Source organism: Pomacea canaliculata, linkage group LG2, assembly GCF_003073045.1.
Source record: "Pomacea canaliculata isolate SZHN2017 linkage group LG2, ASM307304v1, whole genome shotgun sequence".
Classification (NCBI taxonomy): domain Eukaryota; kingdom Metazoa; phylum Mollusca; class Gastropoda; order Architaenioglossa; family Ampullariidae; genus Pomacea; species Pomacea canaliculata.
The window spans coordinates 43,552-64,489 of NC_037591.1; the positions used below are offsets into that span (position 1 = coordinate 43,552).

The 20,938-nt window shown below is 47.7% G+C and overlaps 2 protein-coding genes across 2 annotated transcripts; both read right to left on the bottom strand.

Moving 5' to 3' along the window:
* Nucleotides 1-4,930: 4,930 nt before the first annotated feature.
* Nucleotides 4,931-15,715, bottom strand: LOC112557305. The gene is made up of 7 exons (XM_025227074.1): nucleotides 15,292-15,715; nucleotides 13,768-14,379; nucleotides 13,217-13,324; nucleotides 11,997-12,173; nucleotides 8,684-8,908; nucleotides 6,551-6,746; nucleotides 4,931-6,213 (listed from the first exon to the last, which is right to left on the bottom strand). The coding sequence occupies exons 1-7, from the start codon at nucleotides 15,340-15,342 to the stop codon at nucleotides 5,918-5,920; spliced, it is 1,665 nt and encodes a 554-aa protein (XP_025082859.1). The 5' UTR covers nucleotides 15,343-15,715; the 3' UTR covers nucleotides 4,931-5,917.
* LOC112557310 (cell wall integrity and stress response component 4-like) lies at nucleotides 15,448-20,720 on the bottom strand. Its single transcript, XM_025227083.1, has 2 exons — nucleotides 20,217-20,720; nucleotides 15,448-15,516 (listed from the first exon to the last, which is right to left on the bottom strand). The coding sequence occupies exons 1-2, from the start codon at nucleotides 20,718-20,720 to the stop codon at nucleotides 15,448-15,450; spliced, it is 573 nt and encodes a 190-aa protein (XP_025082868.1).
* Nucleotides 20,721-20,938: the final 218 nt, after the last annotated feature.

The following is a 20,938-nucleotide window of genomic DNA, read 5'->3' on the forward strand; positions in this document are numbered from 1 at the left end:
CATGTGACCCTCTTGGCCGCAATGATAGCATTGCAGTCTCCCCCGACTCTGGCCAGGAGCCTTAGTGGGCACTGCCGCTGTAACGGGATGAAACTTCCTAGCAGGACTAAACGTCTCAGTATAGTCTGCGCATGCGCATGAAGCGAAACTTCACTTCGTTATCGTTGCTCTAACTCAGGAGTGGGCAATTAATTTTCCCAAGGGGCCGCATGAGAAACTGGGATGGTTCTAGAGGGCTGGACTAATATAGTTAACTCAGTGTTACCCAATACTATATACATGGTATATATACTGGTGGGCGGGCCAGAGGGCGGGCCGGTCAAAGACAGGAGGCGGGCCGGCGTTTGCCCAGGTCTGCTCTAACTGCATAGCCATTTTTTTTCCTTTTCTTTTCTTCGCTGATTTACTATAACATTTTTACTTTTACTATTTTACTTGTTAACTCGGCGAAGAAAAGGGAAAAAAATGGCTATGCAGTGATAACGATGTGAAGTTTCGCTTCATGCGCATGCGCAGACTATACTGAGACGTTTAGTCCTGCTAGGAAGTTTCATCCCGTTACACCGCCTCCCTCGGACCTTCAGACCACATCTGTTGCTGGGTTACGACATGGTACTTAGCCGAGTGCTGGGGTGCTGCTCAGCTGAGTGCCTTGCCTCGGCAAATTGCTGTGCTAGCGTTGCCTCTCCTTCAACATTCTCAGGAGCGCGCTCGCGGACGAACGTGGTCATCTCTACAGACAGGCTGTCGAGCAATTGCTCTAGGAGGAGAAGGTCCTGCAAGCCCTCGAATGTGGGCGGTTTACCTGCTAGGTTCAGCCACCTTGTCAGGTATGTTCTCGTTCGCGCTACAAACTGCTGGAACGTCTCCGTGCTCTCTCTCCTGGCTGATCGGAACTTCCTCCTGTAGGTATCTGCTGTGAGCTGGAAGCTGACGAGTAGTGCGCTCTTCAGCCTGTCATACTCGCTGGCGCCTTCGTCGCTGAGGCTCACGTACACCTCCCTCCCTTTTCCTTTCAGTAAATTGCCAAGCCTCGCCGCCCATGTGTCCTTACTCCAATTCTGCATTCTGACACTCCTCTCGAAGTAACGTAGGTATGCCTCTAAATCTTCTTCATCCTCGAAGAAAGGCATCTTAAGTTTGATTCCCTCGAACTCAGCCGCTGCCTTCTGTTGGCTCGCTCCCTGGATTCTAAGTTTGGTCATCTCTAGCTCATGGTTTCGTTCGTCTCTCCTCTCCTGCCTATCTCTTTCCCTCTCCTGCCTATCTCTTTCACACTCCTCACTCACGAAATTTAAGATAAGATAAGATAAGATAATACTTTATTAATCCCTAGAGGGCAATTCAGTTGCAGCTCGATTATATATATCAACCCACAGGCAGTCGTGTTGCAGTCAATCATACCAGCTCGATTAAAGTCATACATGATCGCATGCACATCACATTCATAATCCATTCAAAAGTCTGACGGCTGAAGCAACAAAAGACAGCCGCAGTCGGTTTGTCCTGCATGCAGGCATACTATATCGGCGACCTGATGGGAGCTGGACAAGTTCACCCGACAGAGCATGCCTGTCATCACGAAGGATGGCAGACACTTTCAGTAGAGTCCTCCTGTTATACAGATCCTGAAGAGAACTACCTTACCACTCAGGCCTGCCCTCACGCCCACCTGAACATACTTTTCGGTAGCAGAAAAGTAGTGCGCGAGTGCGCGCTGATATAGGTGATGCTGACCGCGACATACAGGGACGATAAAAATCCAACTGTCAATGAAGAAGCACCTCCCCCGCCTGCGTATCTTTTTTTCTTGAACAGTGAAGCAGCTTCGGAAGCCTTCGGAACTTCGGAAGCCTTCGGAAGCGTGACGTCAGCGACCTTGCACCCTTCCCTTCTAAGCCAACCTTCGCTTCACTCTTTGACAGCTATGAAACTTGTTCTGGGGGACTAATTCTACAACTTTTAAATACTGTGAAGGGTGGCATAAAGTGAATTGCGACAGGCAAAATAGCTCAAGGCCTTAAACTGATGACAGGTAAAAGTAAAATCAATGAGGGCCTCCAACACAAGCGAGACGATGTTTCTACAAGTACGTTAGATTGCAATGCTTCGTAAGCTTCGCCTCTGTAGTCTAGTGGTTACAACTGAGGCCTGATGTTTGAGAGTTGGTGTGTTCGAAACTTGGGGTGGGGATCGTTTTTTTTTATTTTGCTTTGGAATGTTTTTCGTTTGATGTGATACTTATATTTCTGAATCTAAAACTTATGAAAGTAAAATTTATTTATTTATGAATTTAGGCGGAATACCATAGTGGTTCATCAGCAATTATTTAATGCTGTTGAATCTTCAACAAAACTGAGTAAAGAACATTTGAGAACATTATATCACTTTTAAGACTATACGCAGCTTGATTACACGACTTCTCTGGGCAATCAACAGGTTTTAATGAAAGGCTTGATAGAAAATTGATCATATTAGAGAACGAAAAACATTCCAAAGCAAAGCCAAAACGATCGCCACCCCAAGTTTCGAACACACCTACTTTCAAACATCAGGCCACAACCTAACCACTAGACTACAGAGGCGAAGCTCACTAAGCTTTGCAATCTAACGTACTTGTAGAAACATCGTCTCGCTTGTGGTGGATGGACCCTCATTGATTGTACCTTGACCTGTCATCAGTTTAAGGCCTTGAGTTATTTTGCCTGTCACAATTCACTTTATGCCACCCTTCACGGTATTTAAAAGTTGTAGAATTAGCCCCCCAGAACAAGTTTCATAGCTTTCAAAGAGTGAAGCGGAGGTTGGCATAGAAGGGAAGTGTGCAAGGTCGCTGACGTCACGCTTCCGAAGGCTTCCGAAGTTCCGAAGGCTTCCGAAGCTGCTTCACTGTTCAAGAAAAAAAGATACGCCCCCCGCCTAGCGTAACTAACGAGCAACCACACAGGATTACGTCACGCGACGTTGGGAGTGTGTGAGTAGACAGACTATCTAAACACGGCTATACAAGCCCCCCACTCACCCCAAGCAGGGTCGGACACAGCTCGCACCCTCCCAAACCTATTGACGAAACAATACAATGCAGTTACAGGACAAGACAGCACTGAGGAGCGAGGATTAGGGTAGTGGGTAACTTCCCCGCATCCCCACCAGTTGTCACGTGCAGCGACGAATCCAGGCGCTCCCAGTGCCGAACAAACGACACGCACACGAGATAACACTACAAATACATATTTAATGAAAATAAAATAAAAAAACAACCCTCCCCCCACCAACAAAAAAGCAGATGCCTCACAGATGGATGTTACGTAAACGTATCCACAACTCAAGACGGTTCCGTTCTTGCAAAGCTAATATGTCCCCGTTTCCACAACGGAATCTCTCACACGGCCCAACCTTCCTCCTTGGTGGCCGTTCTCTCACTCTCTATTCATTTTTCTATTTTTCCCCCAAAAAAGTCACAAAACAAAATTTCGTCAGACTTTAGTGACGCAACAGCCCCCTCCTTCCCTCTAGGACTAGAGCCAGCATGCGACACGCGACAGTGTCAGCCAGTGTCACAGGGTCAAGAGGTCATGTGGCGGTCAGGAACTCCTCTTCCAGACGACATGTGACGCTGACCTGTCGAGTGGTGCTCGCCGAGTTACACTCACCCGGCGCAGACCAAACAAACCTCGAGGCGTTGGTAGGACCGAGCTGCGAATCACCCATCCACATCGACGGCGTGACGTCACGCTGTTTGATAGACAGCGGCTCGCAGGTGTCTAATGTGTCGGAGTCTTTTTTCCGCAGAAATATGCGACATCGACAGCTGGAAAACCTGGATTCTACACTGCAAGTGATAGGAGCAGGCGGTCACTCTGTGCCCTATGTTGGTGTTGTGCGTGTGTCGGTGTGGCTGCCTAAAGATGTCGTTGGTGTGGACAGTAAAGTAGACACAGTGTTACTGGTCTGTCCAGACACGGAGTATTCGTCACGAGTGCCAGTGATAGCGGGCACTTGTAGCGGTCTGAAACGTCCATGCAGTACTAAACGTCTCGGTATAGTCTGCGCATGCGTGCAATAAAGCTGTTAAGAAAAAAGTTGCTGATGAATTACATAAACAGCTAAAGCAGGATCAAACTTAAAATCTTAAACGAAAAGGCTATGAATAAGAAATCACGTATAACCTGTAAAGTAAATCGACGAAAAGTGAGACTTGACAAGGTGTGTAATAACTGTTAATGAAAGCAGATACCGAGACGTACAAGAAAACACGTGGTTAGAGTTAACAAGTAAAATAGGAAAAGTAAAAATGTTATAGTAAATCGGCGAAGAAAAGAAAAAAAAATGGCTTTGCAGTTAGAGCAACGATATCGAAGTGAAGTTTCGCTTCATGCGCATGCGCAGACTATACCGAGACGTTTAGTACTGCTCGGACGTTTCAGATCGCTACACACCAACATCCTGAGAGCCTACGTCCGGCAGTGCGAACGTATGGCGGGGCGGAACTTCACCACAAGACTACCGTTGTGGGGCATGATCGCTCACGCGTACAGGGAGGAGACAAGTGCACCCAATGGACGTCTGTGCCCGGTACGACTGTTGACACCGGACATAACACTGCTCGGGAGTGACAAAATTGTGTATAATTTTAGGGAGTGATCATCTCTTGTGCCACAATCAGGCTGCTAGAGCTGACATGGCAATCTGCACATCGTGTCTGCTGCCATCTGAAGTCTGCTTCTGTTTATTGGGATGACTGTTTCCTGAAGGGAGGCCAAAGTACAGAGGACCAATTGAGGAAACTGTGACAAATTTCAAAGCTCTTAGCAAGAGGTGTATATCAATGCATACACGTGTGTGAGTTGATAAAATGAACAGTTGAACATCTTTCTCGTGCTTTTATCGTATTATCATTTTACATGTACCTCATTGTGTATTTGGCCAAACCTTACTGAAAGGCAGGCAATGCTGTGGGGCAATAGCCTAAGCATCAAACCATGCGTTTGATTAAAGTGTTGAAAAACAAGAGCTACCTGTTCGCCTCTGGGTTGACAACTGGTCATAGTGAAGATTGCCTAATAAGACTTTGAGAATGAAAATTGCGTTCAAATTGTCATGTTTACTCACATCTGGCGACATCAATTATTTACATGTATTCAAGGAATGCCCATCACCATTTTATATTTTCAATCATTTATTCCAACAAAAAATAACAACAGGTGTGAAAATGAGGAGAGAACAAAGCAATAAAGTTTATAAGCTGTCTGACAGAGCTTTCCTCTTAAACATGTTTATCGCTTAGGTTTGAGCCGAAGGATGGGGGTAGGGTAAGACATAATAACAATTCCAAGTTTTTCCGTAAGAAACTGCACCCAGTTGATTAGCAGACAAGGCACTGGATTCACATTGATTCTTGAAGAAAGAGAAGCAAACTTGTGGAAATTTCCTGATATCGTCTAATCATTATCTTGATGGTAAAAATTCCCCTCCTTTCCCATGACTATGGAGAGCAGGAAAATCCTTGTGTACATTATATCAAAAACGAGCAGGTATTCGTGGGGAGCTTACTCTGTGATGAGCACAGTGAACATGTGTTTGTAAAACTCAATCCAGGTAGAAAGGATCCATATGGACTTTATGGTACTTTTGTTTACAGTAATCTCATCGTTTTCTTGTGGACTGTTGGTAGGAAATATCGGTACAAGACTGTGACCCTGATGATGGCAAGATGAGGATAAGTAGGTCTAGCGACTCTAGCCTATTGACACAGTTCGTTCTCGTGTTCAGTGTGAAGACAAGCAGCCAAGAGGTGAGTTTACAACAACAACAACTTATGTCGGGAAGTATCATGTAATTGCTCAGTAATTAGCAGTAACTGGCTGCGCTCTGCTCATTATTGACCCCACTATGCTTGGGGTCAAGGCGGCGCGAGTCAAGGTGTGTGTGCAGGTTGTGTACGTATCCCCAGCACGTGCGACAGCTGACACTCGCCACGTGCGTTGCGCGCCATGACGACCACCTGGTAGTCGGTCTCAGGATCAAGGCCCGCCACTCGCTGCTCCTGGCTGCCGTATAGTGGCGCTGCCTGCCACACACTCTCGGGACCACGTGGTCTGTACAGCAGCCAATGGGAGATGTGCTGCTCGGGTGCGACGTCATGCGGGCTGGGAGTGAAGACCCGGATGCACGAGGACGACGCCCGACATTTGCTGACGTTGATGCTGGGAACTGCACAGAGCCAAGCCAGTGACAGAGGGTGGTGCAGACAGTCACACAGTCAACCGCCAGGTCATCAACACCCGCCACCCGCTCGCCAGTCGTTACCTCCTACGTCACACCCATGCCGTTACCCACTGATCACAGCCATTCGCCTTCAAGTCAGGAGACTGAATACAACTCACTCAAGACGATTAGCGCCCTCCCCCCAGTAAGTGCGGGAAACAAACTGTTGCACTGGTGACTGACGCGCCATTTTGTGTGTTGGGGGGTCGGCAACAACAAGCACGTGACGTCTGACGTATGCACTGTTGACCTCTGACCTTTAGAAACTACCACACATACTCACTGGGTACAACACTGTGACGAGCGGCCAGGGTGACGCACTGCACTACGTCACTGGGTGCGCTGGTGCCGGCTGTGTTGCGCGCCACAAGGTGAAAGTAGTAGGTGGCGCCACATCGCAGCTTGTGCAGCACCATCACCCGCGCGCCTGACCCTTGACCCGCGCTGTTGCTGAAGGTTAACGTTTGCTGCCAGCAGAACTAAGTCACGTTAGCGTGACGTACTCACTGTGAGCAAACATCACTCAGCGTCATTCAAGTAGAAATACAATGAGTAACTTTCATCGCTAATGACACTGCTGTACCTGCTGTACCCTCTCACACTGTGCTGTACCCTCTCACACTGTTGTAACATCTCACACTGTGCTGTACCCTCTCACACTGTTGTAACATCTCACACCGTGCTGTACCCTCTCACACTGTTGTAACATCTCACACTAGCTGTATCCTCACACACTAACTGTATCCTCTCACACTGCTGTACCCTCTCACACTGTGCTGTACCCTCTCACACTGTTGTAACATCTCACACTAGCTGTATCCTCACACACTAACTGTATCCTCTCACACTGCTGTACCCTCTCACACTGTGCTGTACCCTCTCACACTGTTGTAACATCTCACATTGTGCTGTACCCTCTCACACTGTTGTAACATCTCACACTAGCTGTATCCTCACACACTAACTGTATCCTCTCACACTGCTGTACCCTCTCACACTGTGCTGTACCCTCTCACACTGTTGTAACATCTCACACTAGCTGTATCCTCACACACTAACTGTATCCTCTCACACTGCTGTACCCTCTCACACTGTTGTAACATCTCACATTGTGCTGTACCCTCTCACACTGTTGTAACATCTCACACTAGCTGTATCCTCTCACACTGTTGTAACATCTCACACTAGCTGTATCCTCTCACACTGTTGTAACATCTCACACTAGCTGTATCCTCTCACACTGCTGTAACATCTCACACTCCTGTATCCTCTCACACTAGTTGTACCCTCACACACTAGCTGTACCCTCACACACTATGCTGTATCCTCTCAAACTGTCCTGTATCCTTTCACATTTCAATGTACCCGCTCACATCCTAGCGTACCCTCTTACACTCTGTTGTACCCTGTTGTACCCTGTTAGCCGCTAAATCCACAGGGTATTTACCTGAACTGGAGGAGGGGAGAGACTGACAAGACAGAGAGTCAGACGGAGAAGTGAAGGAACAGCACAATGAAGTGGTGAGGCTTCTGGTGGGGGCCGGTCTGGCTACTGCGTCCTTCACCAACCCATCAACCAACCGAACATACACGTGATCTCAGGGCACACGTGATCTCAGGGCAGGTCATGATGTGACGGCACAACAAGGAGTCGGGGTACCTAGCAATTAACGACAGTGCGCTTTGTGGGTACAGTGTGCACTATGTAAGTGCATTGTGTGAGCACACTATGTGACTACACTATGTGACTACACTATGTGAGTGCACTATACGACTACAAGACTACACTTTATGAGTGCACTATGTGAGTACACTTTACCCCTACACTATGTGAGTGCACTATGTGACTACACTGTGAGTGCATTATGTGACTACACTATGTGAGAGCACTATACCACTACAAGACTACCTTACGTGAGAGCACTATACCACTACACTATGTGAGAGCACTATACCACTACAAGACTACCTTATGTGAGAGCACCATACCACTACAAGACTACCTTATGTGAGAGCACTATACCACTACACTATGTGAGAGCACATACCACTACAAGACTACTTATGTGAGAGCACTATACCACTACAAACTACCTTATGTGAGACACTATACCACTACACTATGTGAGAGCACTATACCACTACAAGACTACTTATGTGAGAGCACTATACACTATGTGAGACTATACACTACACTATGTGAGAGCACTATACCACTACACCTATGTGAGAGCACTATACCACTACACTATGTGAGAGCACTATACCACTACAAGACTACCTTATGTGAGAGCACTATACCACTACAAGACTACCTTATGTGAGAGCACTATACCACTACACTATGTGAGAGCACTATACCACTACACTATGTGAGAGCACTATACCACTACACTATGTGAGAGGCAAGACACACCTGTATACCCAGGGTCTTCTCCTCCTCCGTGAAGTACGTCACCTCATACGTGTCTATGACGTCATGCGAGGGTGTTGGGGGCTGGAGAAACAGCGCCACCTTATCTTCGCCGCGTGCACAGCGCGTGACGTCAAGGGCAGGGAGGGCAGGAGCTGTGACAAGATACAATGAGTGCGTGTGAACGCTGTGAACTAGGAGTGAACAAGAGACAGAGTGTCTGAAGGTGTGTTATTTGTGTGTCACACAATCACCCTTCTGCTATTGGCTGTCGTCTCACATGACGTCAGCACCACAGACACGTCACGTGTCTTGAAGGCTACCTGCAAATGCAGGCTGAGGAAATAAAAAGCAAGGATGTGTTGTTACTACCTGTACACACCTGTACACACCTGCACACAATGGAGACATCAGGCTACGTGCACTTTCATTCATTCCACTGAGATCAACACATTACCGACGACCATCCAAACAAACCAGTCAGAACCCCCGGTGTAAACACAGCAACATGGCGACACGGCCTTCACATGGGTTGTCAGCTTCATTAGCATATCACATATCAACGTGTCAGCTCATTAAATCGTGCAGCCTGAGACTTAGGGCATCTTGCTACCCCACCGTACAATACCCGGAGGTGAATAGATTCTAGAAATCTCGAGCTTGCAGCTATCCCTGAGTTTGCGTTACCCCCAGTACTACCCACAGCCTATAGCCAGACTTTTTGGACTGTACACGGGTCGGGGACCCTGAGGTCCCAGCAGACCTGCTGTCGGTCCTGCAACTCTGTGGGTGTGTAGCTAACCTCGGGGTCACCTTACCACCGCTTCACACTTGCGTCCCAGGACTAGAAGCTGAGCAGGAGGTGAACAGCGTCTAGACATCCCTTACCTGAGGCAGCGGTTACTACGTGGGCTTTGCTGACCTCCAGCATCCACACATGTCAGGCAGCCAGTGACCGCGATGTCCGGCCGTCCAGCTGCAGTCACGTTCGGCGACCTGTGAGCATGACGGCTACCGTTACCATCACCATGAACGAAACACACCAGCCATATAGGGACAATAACTATTCAGGGATAGCAATAATTTAGAAACAATGACTATTGAGGGACATCAGACTATCAGAGTGTAGCAGTTATTTATAGCTAGCTCTGTAACCTTTGGTCAAAGACTCAAAGACTGGCAGCTAGCACACGCCATCGCCATCAACTCACGCGCGACCCACAGGAACAGAATGCAGACCGTGACTGAGTGGTCCTCCCCTGCCCTGTGGAGGCGAAGTCCCCTGTAACAGAAATATGTGTGCGTCACAGTGAGTGGCCAACTGAGTTCACACACACGCACGCACCTCACACGCATATAACTACGCGCCACAAACAACACAAGCAAAGATAAAATGGGCGAGGGAAGGGGAGGGGAGTCGGTAAAGTGGTGGGGGCCTGTCATGTCACCTGCTTGTCCCCGACAGTCTACATACAGTCTACATGCACACAGTCTACACACAGTCTTCATACACACAGTCTACACACAGTCTACATGCACACAGTCTGCATATGCACAGTCCACACACAGTCTTCATACACACAGTCTACATGCACACAGTCTTCATACACACAGTCTACACAGTCTTCATACACACAGTCTACATGCACACAGTCCACATACACACAGTCTACATGCACACAGTCCACATACACACAGTCTACATACACACAGTCTTCATACAGTCCACATGCACACAGTCTTCATACACACAGTCTACATGCACACAGTCTTCATACAGTCTACATGCACACAGTCTTCATACACACAGTCTACATGCACACAGTCTTCATACACACAGTCTACATGCACACAGTCTACATGCACACAGTCTTCATACACACAGTCTACATGCACACAGTCTTCATACACACAGTCTACATGCACACAGTCCACATACACACAGTCTACATGCACACAGTCTACATGCACACAGTCTACACACAGTCTACATGCACACAGTCTACATGCACACAGTCTTCATACACACAGTCCACATACACACAGTCTACACACAGTCTACATGCACACAGTCTACACACAGTCTACATGCACACAGTCTACATGCACACAGTCTTCATACACACACAGTCTACACACAGTCTACACACACAGTCTTCATACACACAGTCTACATGCACACAGTCTACACACACATACACACAGTCTACATGCACACAGTCTACACAGTCTACATGCACACAGTCTACATACACACAGTCTTCATACACACAGTCTACATGCACACAGTCTTCATACACACAGTCCACATGCACACAGTCTACATGCACACAGTCTACACACAGTCTACATGCACACAGTCTACATGCACACAGTCTTCATACACACAGTCCACATACACACAGTCTACACACAGTCTACATGCACACAGTCTACACACAGTCTACATGCACACAGTCTTCATACACACAGTCCACATACACACAGTCTACACACAGTCTACATGCACACAGTCCACATACACACAGTCTACATGCACACAGTCCACATACACACAGTCTACATGCACACAGTCCACATACACACAGTCTACATACACACAGTCTTCATACACACAGTCTACATGCACACAGTCTACATACACACAGTCTGCACACAGTCTTCATACACCCAGTCTACATACACACAGTCTACATGCACACAGTCTACATGCACACAGTCTACACAGTCTTCATACACACAGTCTTCATACACACAGTCTACATACACACAGTCTACACACAGTCTACATACACACAGTCTACATGCACACAGTCCACATACACACAGTCTACATGCACACAGTCTACATACACACAGTCTGCACACAGTCTACATGCACACAGTCCACATACACACAGTCTACATGCACACAGTCCACATACACACAGTCTACATACACACAGTCTTCATACACACAGTCTACATGCACACAGTCTTCATACACACAGTCTTCATACACACAGTCTACACACAGTCTTCATACACCCCGTCTACATACACACAGTCTACATGCACACAGTCTACATACACACAGTCTTCATACACACAGTCTACATACACACAGTCTACATGCACACAGTCTTCATACACACAGTCTACATACACACAGTCCACATGCACACAGTCTACATGCACACAGTCCACATACACACAGTCTACATGCACACAGTCTACACAGTCTTCATACACACAGTCTACATACACACGGTCTACACACAGTCTACATACACACAGTCTACATACGGCGCTATGGTAACCAGGTGAGTGGCCGTACCTCTCGCATCATGTAGCTGGCTGGCTGCATGGCGTCCTGCACTAGGGTCTGCGATGACCCCTGCAGAATCTCCAGCGCCCTCGTGACATCATCGAGTTGTGTCAGGCGCCTTGCCAGCTCGTGCTGCAGGTCCACAAACACGTCATCCACCTGCTGACCGGCCTCACAAGTCGCGTGCTGTTACATCACAGTCGTGTCAGGTAATGTGCTAATCACAGCTATGTCAGGTAATTGTGTGTTACATCACAGTCATGCCAGGTAATTCTGTTACATCACAGTCTTGTCGGGTAATGTGTTAATCACAGTCATGCCATGTTATATGTTATATCAATGTCATGCCAGTAATGTGTTACATCACAGTCGTACCAGGTAATGTATTACATAACAGTCATGCCAGGTAATTTGTTATATCAATGTCATGCCAGGTAATGTGTTGCATCACAGTCATGCCAGGTTATATGTTATATCAATGTCATGCCAGGTAATGTGTTACATCAGTCATGCCAGGTTATATGTTACATCACAGTCATGGCAGGTTATGTGTTATAGCAATGTCATGCCAGGTAATGTGTTACACCACAGTCATGCCAGGTAATGTGTTATATCAATGTCATGCCAGGTAATGTGTTATATCACAGTCATGCCAGGTAATGTGTTATATCAATGTCATGCCAGGTAATGTGTTACACCACAGTCATGCCAGGTAATGTGTTATATCAATGTCATGCCAGGTAATGTGCTAATCACATTCATGCCAGGTAATTTGTTATATCAATGTCATGCCAGGACGTTTTGGTGCTGTGTGTGGAAGTAGTAATATATTTCTTGATTTGAAAATTGAACTAGTGTGTTGCTTGTATTGAGTAATTGAACTCGGATTAAGAATAACAGTCCGTAGGTTTAATCTGTAGGGTTGTGAAAGTCTCTGATTCATGTATACTTGGTCAATGTTTATGAGCCCACCACCGGCTGGAACCGTGTTGCCGTGTGTTCTGGCCTCGTTGTTGTTGAGCCTTGAGGTCAAGCGTCACTCGGCGCGTGTTCGTGACCAGGGAGTTGGCTTCAGAGTTTGGTAACAGCCCTTCACTAGGCGCAGCCAATACATGTGACCTGTGACCTGTGACCTGGCAGCCTGTGGCAGTGCTTGTGGTCCTTGTTAAAATAATGTGCAATTGTCTGAATGAATGTGTGGAGACCTATTATATACCTGTGACACATACCTGCGCTCTTTTCAACAAGTCCTTCAAGCACTCCTTCTGAAGCCTAGCCCACGTGACAACCTCCTCCTGGCCCAGTGACACCAGGTGCAGAACGTTGGATAATTTAACCTGCGAAGTCAGAGTTTACACAGTACCGCTCGAGCCTGTACTGAAGTACATGAACATCTCTTGTGATGATTAGCACTTAATCGTCTGTGTAACCATAGTGATTTGCACTTCATTGACCCAGTAACTAATGGCAATGAGATCCCATGTGACGTGCCTTGCCCTGGCTCCATATGTTGTCACTGTAAAATGTCACCTGGTGTTACGTGTGATTAAAGATCTGCTCTTGTTTTACTTATTAGAAAGCATTTCATTACTTCTGCACGAAAGCCCTATTCCATCTAACCCTCTATGAAACCCTGCGCCATCTTGTTTTACCTGTAAGGTGGCCAAGTCGCTGGAAAGATTATTCACTGAGCCTGACAGCTGTGGTGCAGCTGCCATAACCGCCAGTCTGTCAGAAGTTGCAGGGAACAAGTCTCTGTACAACAAATATCTTGGGGTTAGTAAGTCTCCCTGGCTGGCCGGGGGCAGGGGGGGCAAGTGGTCTGTACTGGATGCGCTCCCCTGAAGATTCCGGCTTCTGAACTCAGATGATGGAGGACACTTCTCTCCTCGTCTCTGGGAGTGAGTAGAGTGTCAAGCACAAGCGCGGTGCTGGAGAAGGTTGAGGAAGTAAAGAACCCAGAAGCCTGTCTCGAGGCGGCGCCACTGTCACTTCTGCCTTCGTCCCCAGTCACCCAGCTGTTAAAGTGCTCGATATCTGTCCCCAAGTGTTCCACAAGTGCTGTGCGCGCTTCGGTCACTTCCCACTGCTGAGGGCGTTCTGGGTGTGACCCCTGGACATTCAGCTCCAGCCTCGACCTCTGCCCCCTGACCTTGTCGATAATATTTTCAAGGACGATGACTCGAGGCAAGCTGTGGAGTCCTCCATTGATGAAACTGTCGACGCGACACACTGGACAACGAATGAAGTTGAAGTGGAGGAGGTTGCTGCAGCAGGGCGTGCGACACAGCACGTGGGAGCAGGGGAGTATCAGCGGCTGCTGGAACAGCTCCAGGCACACCGGGCACTGCAGATCACCGCACAGCTCCCCCGTCACGTCAACACCTGTCGTCTGGTGCACGACCACAGGTGAGTGAGTGAACACAGCTCACAAACATGCACAGACACACAAACATGTAGGCGACATGTGCGCATGTGTACAAATAATGAGGGCAACGAGGTCTCAGCCAGCGAGTCACTAGTCTGCTCACGTCTGCGACTTCTGTCACCTGACTACTGTCGTTAGTCACCAGTCAACTCATCAACCTTCCCCCACACGTTTACCTGTCACGGTCAGAGTATAGAGAGGGGTGGGGCCGTCTCTGTACACTGGTGTTCAAAGGCCACCTCCGACACACACATACACGTGAGACGGTGGACAGGTGAGGACACACGATTTCCTGGGCCTCACGTGTTAGTTGTGTGAAGCTCACCCCCTGTCACGCATGGCCGCGCACAGCCTGGGGGCTGGTTAACTTTTGATCAGAGTACCCGGATGCTGGGAAAACATCAACACGCAGGAGACCTTTGGTACCTTGACAAGACATGGACAGCCATCGGCTGGGGTCCAGTGAGAAGGGACTTGTAGAACACAGCAACGGGGGAGGTGGGGAGCAGGGTGTGTGGCTAAACGCTTACAATCTTTTTGTTAAAACATTGATATCGCGCTGGGCCGGGAAGCTCCCACAAACCATAAACAATCGGTTTCCCTTGTGTTGTGAACAAATAAGCATGTCTAACCGTGTGGTGTGACAACTCACCAGACTGTTAGTGTCACCTGGCTATTCCACAGACTGTTGTCCTTGTCACCTCTGTCTATTCCACAGACTGTTATCAGTCTCACCTATTCACCAGATTGTTGTTAGTCTCACCTATTCACCAGACTGTTAGTGTCACCTGGCTATTCCAAATTGTGTTGTCAGTGTCCCCCATTCACCAGACTGTTGTTAGTGTCACGTGACCTGTCAGGTACATGTTTACTCACAGGTTTGCCCTCAGTGTCGCTGGTTCCACAGTTGTGAAGTGCGGTCGCCATTGCTTCAGTGTGGTGTCCGCCGGACGTAAGAGACAGCGTGACACAGAGGACCGCTGACGTGGCCTGTGTAATGATGCCCCGAGGATACAGTCTGCCTCTGGTCTGTCACCACATGACACACGACTGAAGACCAGTTGTCATGTCCTCACGCGCCACAGCCCACGAGACTTGCACCTGTTGCAGACATTGGAAACTCAAGCTATAACATACATTGCAGGGCTCTACAGCTGTGTTCACTGCAGGCACGTCAGGGCTCTACAGCTGTGTTCACTGCAGGCACGTCAGGGCTCTACAGCTGTGTTCACTGCAGGCACGTCAGGGCTCTACAGCTGTGTTCACTGCAGGCACGTCAGGGCTCTACAGCTGTGTTCACTGCAGGCACGTAAGGCTCTACAGCTGTTCACTGCACATCAGGCTCTACAGCTTGTTCACTGCAGCACGTCAGGGCTCTACAGCTGTGTTCACTGCAGGCACTCAGGCTCTACAGCTGTGTTCACTGCAGGCACGTCAGGCTCTACAGCTGTGTTCACTGCAGCACTTCAGGCTCTACAGCTGTGTCACTGCAGCACGTCAGGCTCTACAGCTGTGTTCACTGCAGGACATGTCAGGGCTCTACAGTTATTCTCACTGCAGGACATGTCAGGCCGTTAGTGGTGGTCCTACCATAGAGCTGTAAGTGCAAGGACGTGTGTAGGTGGACTGCTGTCTGTCTGGCGAGCCTAAATAATGAATGGGACTAAACCGGAAGCTTTGTACACACCTGCCTCGTTTCAGTAGTTAACTGGAAAAATCGTCTCCAGCAGTCCAGTCATACAAGTTCGTGGTAAGTGTGACCGATGCGCGGGTGCGAATTTCCTCGTGAGTTGGTCTGCATGCTCCACACTGACATGGCATATGATCCACACTCTGACTGACACCATAAAATGATCCACATTCTGACTAACCCCACCACATGATAAACACTGCCTGACACCATAGCATGATCCACACTCTCACTGACACTGTAACGTGATCAACACTCTCACTGACACTGACACTGTAACATGATCCACACTCTCTCTCACTGACACTGTAACGTGATCCACACTCACTCACTGACACTGTAACATGATCCACACTCTCTCTCACTGACACTGTAAGATGATCCACACTCTCTCTCACTGACACTGTAACATGATCCACACTCATTGACACTGTAACATGATCCGCACTCTCTCTCACTGACACTGTAACATGATCCACACTCTCTCTCACTGACACTGTAACATTATCCACACTCTCTCTCACTGACACTGTAACGTGATCCACACTCACTCACTGACACTGTAACATGATCCACACTCTCTCTCATTGACACTGTAACATGATCCGCACTCTCTCTCACTGACACTGTAACATGATCCACACTCTCTCTCATTGACACTGTAACATGATCCGCACTCTCTCTCATTGACACTGTAACATGATCCACACTCTCACTGACACTGTAACATGATCCACACTCTCTCTCACTGACACTGTAACATGATCCGCACTCTCTCTCACTACAACTGTAACATGATCCACACTCTCTCTCATGACACTGTAACATGATCCGCACTCTCTCTCATTGACACTGTAACATGATCCACACTCTCTCTCAATGACACGTTAACATGATCTACACTCTCACTTGACACTGTAACATGATCCACACTCTCTCTCAATGACACTGTAACATATCTACACTCTCACTGACACTGTAACGTGATCCACACTTTCACTGACACTGAACATGATCCGCACTCTCTCTCATTGACACCTGTAACGTGATCCACACTTTCACTGACACTGTAACATATCCACACTCTCTCTCAATGACACTGTAATTTGATCTACACTCTCACTGACACTGTAACATGATCCACACTTTCACTGACACTGTAACATGATCCGCACACTCACTGACACTGTAAGATGATCCACACTCTCTCTCTCACTGACACTGTAACATGATCCGCACTCTCTCTCTCACTGACACTGTAACATGATCCACACTTTCACTGACACTGTAACATGATCCGCACTCTCACTGATACTGTAACATGATCCACACTCTCACTGACACTGTAATATGATCCGCACTCTCACTGACACTGTAACATGATCCACACTCTCTCCCACTGACACTGTAATATGATCCACACTCTCTCCCACTGACACTGTAACATGATCCGCACTCCCACTGACACTGTAACATGATCCACACTCTCACTGACACTGTAATATGATCCGCACTCTCACTGACACTGTAAGATGATCCACACTCTCTCTCACTGACACTGTAACATGATCAACACTCTCTCACTGACACTGTAACATGATCCACACTCTCTCTCACTGACACTGAAACATGATCCACACTCTCTCTCACTGACACTGTAACATGATCCACACTCTCTCTCACTGACACTGTAACATGATCCACACTCTCTCTCACTGACACTGTAACATGATGCACACTCTCTCTCACTGACACTGTAACATGATCCACACTTTCACTGACACTGTAACAGGATCCGCACTCTCACACTGACACTGTAACATGATGCACACTCTCTCTCACTGACACTGTAACATGATCCACACTTTCACTGACACTGTAACAGGATCCGCACTCTCTCACTGACACTGTAACATGATCCACACTCTCACTGACACTGTAATATGATCCGCACTCTCACTGACACTGTAACATGATCCACACTCTCTCCCACTGACACTGTAATATGATCCACACTCTCTCCCACTGACACTGTAACGTGATCCGCACTCCCACTGACACTGTAACGTGATCCGCACTCTCTCTCACTGACACTGTAACATGATCCGCACTCCCACTGACACTGTGTTGTTTTTATGTGTCACTTAGTGTTTTCACCTGTGAAATGCTTTGATTGTTTGTTGTGTTTGTATGAGTTTTGTTTACAGATGCGTTGTGTTCGTCATGACGTGTGTAAATTCTATTTTGAGTTGCCTCAACTTGTCTGTGTTCATAGGAGACGGCGCACAGTGCGTTATCGCCATGACGACATCGTTGTACACTGTAATGAAAACACTATGCTCACTGATAGTCCAGCGATAAACCATCAAACACAGCCAGCAAGATCGTAGTGCTTCACAGCTGGACCCTTTCCCACCTGTACGATTCAGCCCTTGTCCGGAAAGCAACACAAATCATGCTTGACCCCACCCATCCACTCAACCCCCGCTCGAGCCTATGCCTCAGGACGGAGTGAGAGTCCCTCTTGCGAAAAGAACGTTTACAGGAGGTCATTCATCCCATCGGCCATCTCTGCTGTCAACAAACAAAAGACTATAAGCGACTAGTAGACCGAACCTGACGTGTTACACACAAGGGGGATGACGTAATCCCATCTCTGTTATCTCTGTTATTATGTAGTCATGGAAACTGATGTATTGTCCACTGATGTATTGTCCTTTTGATGCGGGCGTGTGTGTGTGTGGGTGTGTGTGTGCTCACTTCTGCCATTGCTGATGTTATTGTTGATGTTTTTGATTTTCTCTCTGACTACTTGCATGCTGGAAGACAAATCTCCTTTGCTGGACAATAAAGTTATCTTATCTATCTATCTTATCTCCAGGATACAGCTGCATTGTTGTTGTCTTTGGTTCCCCAGGATACACTATCCTTAACTTCTAGAATAATCAGATACAGCTGTGTTATTTTAATCACGAAGACCCGTGATATTTTTATCACTTTAGTCACAAGAGTTAATCACAGGTGCACCGTGGTCACCACTGAGTATCGGGGTATTACTGTATTAGTATCGTCTCCAAGCTCCCAGCATGCACTTGTACTCCTACTCTCACCCAAACTCCGGGACTTGTATTATTATAGTTACAAAGACCTAAAGATTTACCCCTTATTGTTTTAGACACAAACACTCCAGAATACAGCTGTATTAGAGACTCTAGTATACAGCTGTATCCCTGAACTATTCAACCACCACCAGTTACTCTCGCATACAGCTGCATCATTCACCCACCACCAGTTACTCTCGTATACAGTTGTATCATTCAACTGACATCAGTTACTCTCGCATACAGCTGCATCAGTCACCCACCATCAGTTAATCTCGTATACAGCTGTATCATTCAACTGACATCAGTTACTCTCGCATACAGCTGCATCAGTCACCCACCATCAGTTAATCTCGTATACAGTTGTATCATTCAACTGACATCAGTTACTCTCGCACACAGCTGCATCAGTCACCCACCACCAGTTACATGATGATCATCTGCAGCACTTTCTAGTGGAATCGGTGAACTCAAGTGACCTCACCTATTCTTCAAACACAAACGTCAGAGAAAGACTTGCTGACCCAAGACAAAAATGAACCAGAGTGACCTTACCTTTTCTCAAACATCAGAATCAGGTAAAGACTTGCTGACCAGAATATCAATGAGCCAAGGGACTGTTTGCCTCTGTCCTCACAATACAGGAGTCGGGTACACGACTGTCCTAGAAGCTCGCATCCATACAGTACCCGTGACGTCAGCCAGTGAGGCCACTGACCACCAGCTTCCAGCTGTTACATCTACAAGCCGTCTGGTCAGACTCCAGTTGCTTCCGCAGCCCCTTGCTGGGACCCGCTCGTCACCTGCAGCACGTCAGCACACGCTCCGCACTCGGCGAGAGCCTTACACCCTCCTACCGCCACACGCACACCCACCCGGCTTATCTCGGGTAGAGACGACTTTCGCTTTCCACCGTAAGCTCGTTTGACTCACCCTTACAATAATAATGGACCTCGCTCCACCCTGCGTGTGTTGGGGTACACGCCACCCCACACGTGGCCTCCACAAACTTGTGTATCAGCTGTGCCCACAGAGGGCGTGTGGAGGCGTCCGTAGAATAGGGCATAGACAGTGCTAGTCACAGTGCTAGTGCTCTCAATGCTAGTCACAGTGCTAGTGCTCTCAATGCTAGTCACAGTGCTAGTGCTCACAGTGCTAGTCACAGTGCTAGTGCTCACAGTGCTAGTCACAGTGCTAGTGCTCACAGTGATAGTCACAGTGCTAGTGCTCTCAATGCTAGTCACAGTGCTAGTGCTCACAGTGCTAGTCACAGTACTAGTGCTCACAGTGATAGTCACAGTGCTAGTGCTCACAGTGATAGTCACAGTGCTAGAGCTGGCATTGCTAGTCACAGTGCTAGTCACAGTGAAAGAGCTCTCAATGCTAGTCACAGAGCTAGTGCTGACATTGCTAGTTACAGTGCTAGAGCTCACAATGCTAGTCACAGAGCTAGTGCTGACATTGCTAGTCACAGTGCTAGAGCTCTCAATGCTAGTCACAGTGCTAGTGCTCATGGTTCTAGCACAGTGCTAGTGCTCGCAATACTAGTCACAGTGCTAGAGCTCTCAATACTAGTCACAGCGCTAGAGCTCACAATACGAGTCACAGTGCTAGAGCTCACAGTGATAGTCACAGTGCAAGAGCTCTCAATGCTGGTCATAATACTAGTGCTCTCAATACTAGTCACAGTGCTAGAGCTCTCAATGCTAGTCACAGTGCAAGAGCTCTCAAT

Excerpts from the sequence above, each read along its gene's own strand:
- LOC112557305 (XM_025227074.1), bottom strand. The coding sequence starts at position 15,342 with ATGGCGACCGCACTTCACAACTGTGGAACCAGCGACACTGAGGGCAAA. Across the intron at positions 12,174-13,216 it reads ACTTGTTGAAAAGAGCGCAG|CACGCGACTTGTGAGGCCGG; the intron begins GTATGTGTCACA and ends GTGATGTAACAG. Across the intron at positions 6,214-6,550 it reads TCGTCACAGTGTTGTACCCA|TTCCCAGCATCAACGTCAGC; the intron begins GTGAGTATGTGT and ends GGCTCTGTGCAG.
- LOC112557310 (XM_025227083.1), bottom strand. The coding sequence starts at position 20,720 with ATGAGCACTAGCACTGTGACTAGCATTGAGAGCTCTAGCACTGTGACT. Across the intron at positions 15,517-20,216 it reads TGGGCACAGCTGATACACAA|GTGCAAGTCTCGTGGGCTGT; the intron begins GTTTGTGGAGGC and ends TGTCTGCAACAG.